Below are 12,579 nucleotides of genomic sequence, written 5' to 3' on the forward strand. Positions count from 1 at the left end.
TTTGATTTAAGTGTAATGACCTACTTTTGATTAATTCATCCAAACTTTGACAAATTCCGCGACATTCCGCGTTAAACTGTAAATTCCGTTTTTATGACTGGATTCCGTGCGCGTTCTCTGCATCGCGGAGATCATAGATCCCTACAGATAGCGCTCCTGCTGTGTTCTTTAACAACCAGAGCAGTCATCTTTCTATTCACTTCACGTTTGCTATTTAACCAGAGCGAAGGAGACGACTGCGGTCACGTGTGGTGCTTGTCCACGCGCCTTTGGAGAGAAGTGAAAGTGACAGCTCGGCTAGTATCGGTGTATCGATACTTCGGGAAATTAATATTGGTACCGTTCAGATATTTCAGTATCGATATTTATCGAAATATCGATATTTTTGACAACACTACTAAATGTAAATATCTTTAAAAAACAAAAACTGATAAAAATAACAAAAGCACACAACAAAATTACTAAAAATGTAAACTAAAATTACAACTGTAAATATCAAAACAAAAGCGAATTCAAAACACGAATAAATAATCCAATAGTATAAATAATACTAAATTATAGGCAGTGGCCTTTTGTGACTTATAAAGAGATTACTAAGAGGCCACTAAGCAACCAACAAGAACACCCTAGCAACTCCACAGCAATGTCCAAATAACAACACTGGTCACCTTAGCAATGCCCTAGCAACCACCCAGAACATCCTAGTTTCACAACAATGACTTCTGTAAAGGCAAACACCTACATTTACTTTAAAAACACATTTGTTTTGCTGGGATGCAGTCCAGCGTAACCTCTTGTCACATTTGTACTTAATACATGCACACAAAGAGCTCGACTTCATAGACTCCTCAGATGTGTTATTTACATTTTGAGAGCCAAAAACAGCAGATGAATACCCAGTGCCATCTTCATTTGTCCACGGCGCTGCACGCAGTCGCAGGAACGCTGACGGAAGTTCGATGTCAGCGTTTCTCACCACAAGGTGAAAAGAAACGCTTCTCAGAATGGGGACGTCAACACATCCAGAGGGATGTTACCACGTTCTGCGGAGTAGGGCGCCTTGTAAGGGCACTGTAAAGTGAGATAAACATCAGTCTTGTTGGCCGTTTCTCTACTGTCGTGTCAGAGGGTGGGAATCTTAAAATTAGCACACACACCCTGGCACTGCCAGTCTCCTCACAGCACTCAAATGACTGAGGATGTGATGTAATGTCATATAATTACATGCCAAGACAGCTACAACAACCAGTCGTGCTCAGTCAGCTGGCTGGAGATCTCATTGAGCTCTGGACAGTCTGTTGCATACTGGATAGAAAAAAGGCAAGTGCTGACTGAAATTGCCAGCTATGCAAATCAACAGTAATCCCTTTTTCATGGGAAAAGTACTTAAATTACAGTAATTAGTTATTTAGTAATGCATTACACCCAACACTACTAGCCAGGGAATTAAAAATGCATGAGCAAAACTGTATTATTATGCCTTTTCATAAAATATTCAGTTCTTGGTGTTATGTCTGAGAAATAATCTACTTATTGCATTTGAATGAAGATTACAAAGACAAGGTACTTAAAGTACACAGTACATCTCCTAAAAGAATATAAGTGCCTACAGACAAGAGTTGATGCTGTTAAGAGGTTTGCACTGAATAGATCTGAACTTTTGCAGCTATGCATCAGTCTCTGGTGTGAGAGAATCTATCCAATCAAGACTATTAGATAGCCTTCTCTTCCAAAATGTAAGTAAATACCCAAAACTCTCACTAGAAGAGCAATACAATCTCACAGCTAAACGAGCAGCTTAATGAACAACATGAATAAGAGCCTCAGGTTTTTCCTCAATCTCTACAAAGACAGACGTCAGTCAATGGAGCAGATGGGTAAATCGCATTGTACCACTTATGATTATTCAAATAACAGTTAACAACAACCACAGCCGACTGTGAATCAGAGTGCCTCCACCGACCGGAGCACTAGTGCGTGATGGATCTCTGCGATGATCTTCATGCCGTCCACCTTGCTGCTGGGCATGACCATATGTTACAGAGGTGGATACAAGATGTGTTGGAGTTTGCTAATGGAGCATGACTCAGTACCACTGCGCCTCCATGAATTTTTATCATATTCCTTTTTACAGACTGAACCCGGCATCTTGCGTAAGCAGACCCGGTTTACACTTGGTATTAGCATGCCGTAGGATGCACTTTCTGTTTAAAATACATGCAATGACATTCTATTGTAATCAGAGATGCATCACGTGTGACAAAGCATGCTTTATTTTCAATATTACTTTCACTATCCACTGGATTACTCTATTTCACTGAACAGACGTTGGTTATTTAACTTAGTTTAGTCATTAAGTGCATGTCCAGGACCATAATTTAACTCTACAGGTAACGATCTGGTCGGTAGTCACCATGGAAACAAAAGGAAAGTATAAACGCTTTACATTAAAAACAACTGCACAGCCGACTGGTATTTAATGTCCTACAATGATGAATTTATAGATAGAAACAGACCAAAAGAAAAAGAAAGCCGGGAAGCAGAGCAAAGTGTTCATGTTGTCTGTACAGAGCACAAATCTAGAGAGCAGTGCATCTGTAGGAAAATGTCTGCATTTCGAAGTTACCATCATAAAGCAAAATTACTATGCAAAACTCAACACTGTGACATTAAAATACATATGCGCTACACAGAAAAAATTACTGCATAAACAAAAACAGCAGATACAGACCAACAACAACCAATAAAATACTACTTGAAATACAAGTGTCGTAGTTACACCAAATCAAACTTTAACACAAAAGCTTAAACTTTAAAACATGAATTCAAAATTGAACTTTGCTGCATTTATCAAAAATCAATGTAGATTAAATTTATGCATTTGTCTTACAACCTCCAGGAAGACCAAGAATACTAATGCAAAAATACAAATTGTTAAATGAGTTAAATGAGAACGTCTTTCCACAATACAAACTGCAATCAAATGGCAATAGCAAGTAACACACCATGGCTTTGTCTTGCTGTGACATAAACCAACGTCTAGAGACATTTCAAGTATTTAATCATCTGCCATGCTCAATATCATCTCTATAAAGTGGCTCTAAAGTTCAAGACCATTACCTTCATCTCTGTCCACAGTGACGGTGATCCTCTCGAGTGAACTCACTTTCAGATCTTCAGCTGAAAGACATGAAAACATATGTGAACAAGAGCAAGAAGCGGAAGAGATGAGTGAAAAGCTTGCTTTGCTGAGATGTTTGATCTGACATTAAGTAGGACAGTCATAGAAATCTCATATGTTAACCAGTTGAGTTGTTAGAAAGTAAAAGGCAATTATATTTACCCATCATGCTGGGCTTTTTGATATTAGGAAGTGTGAATTACTTTAGATCTACACAGACACACGTGTGCCCAACAATGTTCCCCAAAACTGTGCCCTAAATAGAAATAGTTCAGATTTGTTACTCAAACTATTTGAAATTAAAATCATATTGAAGAACTTGGTTGGTAATCAGATGGTTGAAAGGGTTAGTTCATTAACTAGAGCAATTGTGCTCTTGATTGAAGTTATTTTGGATAAGCGTCTCAAATAAATGACTAATTATTAATGGAACCGGTTGATTGCAGCGAAATGTTTGTATTTTTTAACTGGGAGGCACAGACATCTGCAGCTCTAGATATACTTCATGCTGAACGTGAGCTGTTTATAACACTTTTATTCAGCCTCTAATACATTCGTGAATTGTGATTAACATTTACATTTTCAGACAAAAAAGACCAACGTGAAACTTACAACAAGTCTACCGTGCAACATCATATTTTCAAATTATTTACAAAACTTGATCCATCATAATAATACTATAACAATCATAGTAATACATTTTATATTTTATACAATTTACATTTGAGTCAATGTCAAATCAACCAAATTTCAGAAACTTACATTTTTGGATTGACATTTTTTTCTGAACAAAAACAAGCATTCATCGGGAAGAAAGCCAAAATATGAAATGTCATGGATGTATATTTACTGAGTAATACACTATTTTGTAAAGGGGGGGGGGTCAACATGACACTTTTCAACTGAGATTTGAAGCCATATTACAGGGGGTACAAATTACTTTTGAAATATGCCAGCATCATTTATTTTTTGCACAGAAATTGGCAGGCATATAAGTTAAAAGATGTTGATGACGTCAACAATCTTTGTTGCATATGCCAATGGTGACAGTTTTGAAATGGGAAAAAAAGCACTTTGTGTTTTTGCATGCACGTAACTCAAAAAGTATTAAAGATATCTTAATATCCTTTTAGATTTTAGTTCGTAGCACACTTTTCTTTTGGTATCCTATATTTATTTTTAAGGCCTTATATGGTTCATTTACAGAGATACAGAGAATTACGTTTGGCTCCATGAGTAAATTGTTCACATTTTCAGTGGTCAAAACCCAAACCAAGTGTGGGTCACAAAATTATAAATATTTTTTAATGTGTATATGTATTTTTTTAAAAATAAGGACATTTTGATCATTTATATTTTTCATTTAACAGAATATTTTATTCAAAGTGACCTATTATGAGGAACATCACATGCTGAAGTCAACAGTTCTCAAAAGTGTATATTGTAGTAATCTATGGAAATAACCAGGTAATTGCCTCTAGTTGTTAGAAAGATTGTATGTTAGCAAAAAGGAGGAAATATAACTACTGGTTGTTAACCCTTGTCTGGTTACAAAAAGGTTGTAGGTTCATATCGTGCAAGGGTTGATCACCATTGTTGTGTTCATGATCAAGCAACAGAAAAACAGCAATACTTCTGAAATACAAATACGTCTAATTTGAATTTTTTTTTTAATAAAAAGAGACAACTATTTCTAAGTTGATTTCAATGTAAACAGTGTGAACCAGACACAGCTTTATTAACTCAACTTAACTAATGGTATTGTGGCCAGCACTTGTCAACCAGTGGCAGACATGAGAAGCGTCAGGAGGAAACTTGTTTGACAACAGTCTTTGCATTTGCTTTTTCTACAGACTAGAAAGAAAACAAAATTTGCTAACTTCCACCAGACTTAGTCACCGATTTAAACCAACCCCCATCTCTTCGACGACACGCCCTCTTTCCGAAACCCCGCCCTACTCAAACATGCCAGCAATGTCAGCACAAAATGATTGACGGACGAAGCGCGTCTCTGATTGGCTAAAACGAGGACGGGCCGCTCCCCTGACTCTTTGCAGTTTACAGAGCCTGTAGCTATTCAGTGATAACAGCCAGGTAATAGGGGCTTTTCATTTGTGGTTCATTTAAGCCATAAGTGTTTCAGCTGTTTATGTAATGATCGATCCACCACAGAAGCGAACGCTGAGCGGTTCCTCAGTTGAACTCTTTGGAGTTGAGGAGTCAGCATTACATTCGAGTAAAACAACTAGAGTTAAAGTACTAGATAAAGTTAAGCGTCGGTGTTGTTAGACTATAGTAGTCTGCGCGTGATGTCGACTGCGCTACAGCATTATGACGCCATTTCTGTGCCACACAACTGCAGTCGCTTGACATCGACATCCTTAACATTGCGACGTTCAGCGCTGCTTTGAACCGTGCTTTATTAACGCGAGCCGTGTTGACTTCACGAAGCGGGGCGACATTGCGATTTCGAATAAAGCCAAGTGTCGCGACGGGAGAAAATCACGGTTAAATCACAAAGCGCTTTAAATGGAGGCGACAAAGCTCGGCTACAAAATGCTGAAACACGCTCGACACAATGAACGATCAGAACAAGGTCAAGCTAAACGGGGTTTGTACAACTTGCTCCGATCGGGACTTATTTGCTTTCGACATCAGAGAATGCTGTGAGACGAAACGACAATGTCACCTCAAACAATAACTGTCGTGTCGTCGAAACAACCGTTAAATCTTCGCAAATGAAACTGTTTTCGCTGAAAACTAACGTTAGGGATGAGAACTACCTCACCGGCCATTTCTGCTCGAGCTCAAAGATCCGTAGAAATCGACGTCGAGGTTAAAAACATAATAAACACGGCGTTTCCAGAAAATGCGCGATACTGGATCGCTTCTGGACGCAAGCCGCAACGATGTTGATTCATTCGAGGAGACGATGGCTGCGGTCGAGTTCGCGAGGAGCCAGTGAAACACTCCAGATTCATACATTTATCCTGTCAGGTTTAGTCGAAACATCTCTTCTCGATCACACAAAGCCTTACGTAAGGCAGTGTTCCCCATCAGCTATCTGATGCCGAGCAGCGAAAAGAAAGTGCTCGAGTCTTTTGGCGAATTCCAACACAACAACATCTGCTGATAAAAGTGGAGCCCAAAGTTGCTGCATCTACTAATAACAAACTAATAAAGGCGAACAAAAAGTCTCCCGCTGTCTAGATGCACTATTAACGTCGTAACCCGTTTGGCCAGCGAGAAAACAAGGTTAGCAGAAGCGTTGATCGACAGCGCTAACGTTACGCCTAGCTGTCAAAATAGCGAATAAATGACATTCGTGTAAATAATGCTAACAAGTGCTAATTTAGAAGCTCGACGCGGCGTAGTTTTCTTTCGATCTCCGTCTCCATTAAGACTTTATCTGGTCAACATAACGTCCTACCTGATATATCCGACAGATCACGATGTTCCTGAGGTAAATTAGTAATCCATTGGAGAATCGTGGAAAATCATCGACGGAAACGTCGTCCGAAAATGTAGGGAAGGTGTCGGGATGCGAATCCGATAAAATCGGTCCTCACTCGTTTTCGGTGGTAATCCTCTCCGCTTCTGAAACGGACTGAAGGATACACAAACCTCCCACCGTGGAACCGCCCCGTCCGTTCTCTATTGGAAGGTAAACCGTCTCGGCGTTCCTTTAATCGCAAAGACACATGGGACTTGTATGTTTTCAACGGAACACTCGCGTTGGGACAATAGAACACACGATGATGACGAAAACTACATTTCCCAGAGTTCAACAGCGAGTGGGGAAACATCTCCAGGCTCCGCCCACTTTCACGGGCCTGCTCTTTGCGTACAATTACACTTGATGATCAGAAGTGTAAACGTTTATTTGAATAAAAGAAATAAACAGTCACCCGGTCCATATTTGTTTTATGTTCTCATTTAAAGTTTAGCCGTTTTCCCGAGGCACTAAAACGCAGCAGCATTTGCTGTCCTTAAAATAACTGTGAGACTTGCATGTTTTTAAAATTACATGCAGGAGAATGTAATATAATAATAATAACAACATTCAGTGTCATCTTACGCAATCTAGCACTACATCTGCACAAAATACTTTGTATTTTCTTCTAACAGTGGTGAAAAAAGGTCCCCAAATATCAAACTATCAAATATTATCTAAAATATCATAAACACGGGTATTGATATATTTTACGTCTGCAGAAAATTAATGTGTTTAATATACATTTATATATATGTATATAATATTTAGTAAAATATATATGTATGCACGTATGTATGTGCGTGTACAAATACAAACTCTTCATAGACACACACATATATATATATATAAATGTGTGTATGTGTGTATATATATACACACAGTATATATACATATATGCACACACATACACATATTAATAAAATTAATATACATTATTTCTTAAAATATTTGTAGTTACATGTTTTACTAAACATTACTAATATATATATATATTATTAAAATATATAAATACAAATATAAATGTGTGTACATATGTATATACTGTGTGTGTGTGTCCACACACACACACACACACAGTATATATATACACACATGATATATAAAATATATATTATTTCTTAAAATATTTGTAGTTACATATATATTTTACTTAACATTACTAAAGTATATTATTAAAATATATATAAAACATTACATTTTAACTACATCTACCATAGTTCAATGCTGCTTCATTGGCAAAAGAAAGAAAGAAAGACATGTCTTCAGGCCCCGCCCACTTTCCGCGCCTGCTGAGTCCATGGCGTATTTAAGCGCGAGCAGCAGATGAGTGAGCTTCCGGTCAAACCCAGACGAGACAGATCAACCCAAGGCTCTCTGGCGCGTCTTAAATACCTATTCTACATCCATATAAAGGGATATTACAGTAATAAGGAGGATAAGGTGCCGTATGGATCGTGTTTTTAATGAGCTGTGAATCGAAGTGGAGTTAAATTGTCGTCTTTGGCTAACTGGCTAATGCTAGCGAGCTGGCTGTCAGTGGGGAAAAAATTGAAACCGGAAGAGTAACGTGCTGATTACGAAACCGGAAGTGCTAGAGTGCGACTTCTCGATCTGAAAGGTGGGTGGGGATCATTTTATTTTACTGTCTGGTTTGTTTTTTTCTTAATATGATTTTTATAGTTAAATGTACATTTATAACAATGAACATAATAATAGACGCTATTGTAATTTACCACTGTTGTTTTAAATGTACATTTACAATAATAGTAATAAGATAAGAATATTTTACAAGACATAATTATTATTATCATTAATTATATTATTATTATTATTATTGTACATTTAATAAGACATGTTGTTACTATTTTATTCATATACATTGATAATAACTATGTTATTATTATTATTATCATTAATGTACATTTAATAAGAAATGTTATTGTAATTTATTATTTTTATTTTATTGTTATAAATGTACATTTGTGAATATTACATTTAGCTCTTTTTTTGCTAAGCTGTTTATTTTGCACATAAGACTTGTTAAGCCTTTCCGTGATAAAGAAATGCCATTGTATGTTTGCTAATAATACAAGGCTTTCTCTTCAAGCCTCATGGTGAAGGCTGGAGTGATAGAGGGAGAATGGAGAGCCGTTGTTTTATCATGTATGATCCGGCTCAACTGTCTGATTATGTTTTCATCACTGGCATGAGGAAAATCCCATCTGAAAACCACATGGGGATGCTGATCTTGTGAATGCAGTGTTATTAGGTTTGAAACAGGACTTCTGCTGATCTAGACCAGAGAAATCCTAGCATCGCCTCCTTTCATCCTAGATCTCCAGTCCTTAGACTATATTGAGAATGAAGAAATCAAAGGAGCTGCTCACCGAGTGTTTTGTGTTAGCGTTGTCTCTTTTCAACAGTGGAGATTAGGGAGTAAAGACAACGTTTATTTTCTCTGTATAGAAACATGGATATTCTGGTATCTTAACTGCAGTTATTTAAAAATTATTATTATGGTTATTTGCGTTTTATGATGTGGCATTATTTCTTCCCTGCCTTCTGTGACCTGATCAAAACAGATGCTTCACCCATTTAAAATGGGATGCTTTTTTCTGTCAAAGAATATTTTTTTATTTTTTTTAAATCTCTTGCAATTCAGACATTTTCCCCCATGCAACTTTTAAGAATTCTGAGTATATATCTTGCAATTCCGACTCCGAGTATGCGTTTCTGTTTGTTTCAATCGGCTGCATTAAAGGTATAGTTCACCCAAAAATGAAAATTATTACTGAGAATTTGAAAATGTTTCAAATTTAGAATAAATGAAAAAATTTATTCTAAATGTAAGAAAAAATATAGGAACAACTGAAAGCATGCATATGCAAAAATCACAAATCACATGTGTTTCTTATACATATATTTATTTGTGGTGACCCGCCACAAATATATTTTCCAAAAGGCTTTGACTTCGATAAATAAATATGGGCACTGCACATTTCAAAATCGAAATGTGGTGCAGGTGTTTTATATCACTGTATCTCTGAAGGAAAGCGACTGTCTTTAGAAAATGTTCTATGTCGTTTTCATTTCATCTTGCCTGTAATGCCTGATAAAACAGTGTTTGTGAGCTCAGCGCTGCTTTGTGTACAGTCGTTACTGGGGAAACCGCTTTCCAGGGTTGCCAGGTTTTCACAACAAAACCCACCCAATTGCTACTCAAAACTTGTCCAAAACTAGCCCGATCACGTTTCGAGGGGGGTCCCCCGGTAATAATCGCATCCTGGGGGTAAAATACACATTTTTTTTATTGGGGTTCCCCTTGTAAAATTCACATTTTAGGGGCTAAATATCATATTTTTGGGATTGCTTAAACCCGCGGCAGCAGTGATAAAGTAGCTCAATTCTTGGCAACACTGCCTCTATCTCTCCTGCTCTAAAAGCGCCTCCTGCTGGCAGAGAATGAATTTGCATTTTCAATCAGCCTGTCTGAATTACGCAGCAACCATATTTTGCTTGTTATCAGAAATAATCTACTCTAGAGGAGATGGTCTGGGCGTGTTTTTTGCAAATGACTAACTTTGTGCACGTGGCGGCTCACTTAGAAAACTCCAAATTAGAAATGTAACGGTATGAAAATGTCTTATCACGATGATAGTGATCTAAATTATCACGGTTATCAGTATTATCACGGTATTATTAAAATGTGCTGGAGATGTACTGACACAAATCGTTTCAGCAAGTTTTGTATTTAAAATCAACAAACAATAAATTAAATTACTTTGTTGCATAAACATTACCAAAGATGTCCGTATTTTAAATGACATGATGATAGAATAGCATTTACGAACTGTTCAAATAAAGCTTTAAAAGCGTTTCATAAAATGGCGAACCTCACATTTCAGCCTTTAAATAAAGAAAAGGGTTAAGTCAAAATGATAATTGATTAATAATGTATTCTATTGTAACTGCTCCATAAATAATTATAGATACCTTATCCAAATTGTTTGAATATGTAGAGTCCACATAAATTGTTTTTTATCAACAGGTCAAAATTTACAGCAGGACATGCAAATTAGGTCTGTTTTTGGCCAGACAAAGACTGCACACAGGCTAAATGTAAATGTGACTCTCTGTAAATCCACTTTCTGACACTGGGTGGCGCTTTTGGAACAGCAGAATTAGAGCTGTTTCCTGTAACCTCCGTGGACTAAGCAGCATTAGGCCTACTTTATTAGGTATAACATGGCGTGAAAATGAAAACAATAACATCAAATCTTTTCTGAAGACAGCCAGAACCTTCAGAGATGCATTCATATAATTAATTAATTTGTATAATTCCCTAAGCACTCTTTTAAAACCTCCCACCATGTTTTGACACAAAACGAAACTTGCTTTATTCTGCATGTTATTTAAACTTTGCTTTATGCTGGCCAGCATTTATTTATCGTGAGTTGTTCAAATCACAGTAATCGGATACGGTTTTAATGATAATTAAAATATGAAACGGTAATACTAACCATGGGGAACCGGTAATCGTTCCATCCCTACTCCAAATTCACCAACATCAGGACGAGGTTAAAAACAAATTCATGTGTATACCATATGTTGTGAATAAAGCTGCTTTCACACAGGACGCAGAAATCGCTGCGTTATGAAATCCATTCGTTTCAATGGCTTGTGCAAAGTTGGCATTTTTACAAGCCATTTTTCCACCTCTAGCCTCCTCCACTACTGAATCAAAGCTCTGTTGTTGTCGAAAATGCGATGTTATGAATACCGTTATAACAGTTTTGTAATGTGGTGAACTGCAAAGTAAATATGCAACTGCAAAATAAGCATGTATTGTACGGTCCATACGGAGTTATTCTAGAGTAAGACATCGCATGGTAGGAACAATTGTCTCCTAGACCGAAAGATTTACATTCAAAGTAGTAGTTTTGAAAACTCTGTCTACTTTGCTCTGGCCAGTGTATCGCAAATCGCTTTGTATCTGAAGCGCTACGCTGAACTCATGCCGCACAGGAGAAATGGCCCATTTCTCACAGCAAGTTTTCGTGAGAAGTTCAAATGTGTACGCAAATCTACGCAATTATTAGTGAATGCATTTACATTTATGCATTTAGCAGACGCTTTTATCCGAAGCGACTTGCATTGCATTCAAGTTACAGTTTTTACATTTTATCAGCTCTTGCTTTCCCTGGGAATCGAACCCATGACCTTGGCGTTGCTAGCGCCATGCTCTACTATTTGAGCTACAGGAAAGCGTGCTCATACAAGAATGAGACCCATTGTGTTAACAGCTTGGTGCTACGAGTTTTAGCGTCTTCTCAGCTAGCTGCTAAAAAAAACTATAGAACCCTGCCCCAAACACAATAGAAAATGTAATGGATTTAATGGTTATAATGGGAATTGTATTGGTTTTAATGGAAACTATAATGGTGTCTACTGGTATGTGATGGCTTCTATTGGTGGGATGTTAAATCCTATTGGAAAAATGCCCAAAACGCACTACAAAAAGGAATTTTGTAATGGTTTTACTTGAAAAAGCTAATGGTTTATAATGGTATTTTAATGGAAACCATTGGCATTTCTGTGATGGTTTCTATTGGGCTTCTATTGTTTTTTTTTTAGCAGGGAGCTTTGACGGCAAACATTCTGTTGGTGTTTTTTTCCCTATTAATGCTGCATCTAGTTAACATTAATTACTTTATAATGATATGAAAACACATACTGTAGTGTCAGGTGTCAAAACAAACAGCATGCAGTGTCAGTGATTTGCCTCTAGAGGCTCTTGTACTTGAGCTGGTCAGCTGCTCAGGCGACGGACACAACACGGACATTTTTTATTTATCAGTATGGCCGATAAACTGGGAAAACCGATCAATTGCGAAATATAAGC

General features: G+C 37.3%; 2 protein-coding genes across 4 annotated transcripts in view; one reads left to right on the top strand and one right to left on the bottom strand.

The window, feature by feature from the left end:
- Positions 1-6,837, bottom strand: part of LOC306884584 (AT-rich interactive domain-containing protein 4B-like) — a 79,750-nt gene extending 72,913 nt beyond the window's left edge. For both annotated transcript variants that reach the window (XM_079440567.1, XM_079440566.1), the window contains exons 1-2: positions 6,612-6,837; positions 3,121-3,180 (exon numbers count right to left, since the gene is read on the bottom strand). In XM_079440567.1, the coding sequence (XP_079296693.1) occupies positions 3,121-3,126 (6 nt within the window). In that variant the 5' untranslated portion in view covers positions 3,127-3,180; positions 6,612-6,837. The remainder of the gene's footprint in view (positions 1-3,120; positions 3,181-6,611) is intronic.
- Positions 6,838-7,968: 1,131 nt separating this feature from the next.
- The window catches only part of LOC306884155 (geranylgeranyl pyrophosphate synthase-like), a 32,424-nt gene continuing 27,813 nt past the window's right edge, over positions 7,969-12,579 (top strand). For both annotated transcript variants that reach the window (XM_079439855.1, XM_079439854.1), the window contains exon 1: positions 7,969-8,295. The gene's annotated coding sequence lies outside the window, so the exon portion shown is untranslated. The remainder of the gene's footprint in view (positions 8,296-12,579) is intronic.

The sequence above is a fragment of the Barbus barbus genome, assembly GCF_936440315.1.
Source record: "Barbus barbus genome assembly, chromosome: 18".
NCBI lineage: Eukaryota > Metazoa > Chordata > Actinopteri > Cypriniformes > Cyprinidae > Barbus > Barbus barbus.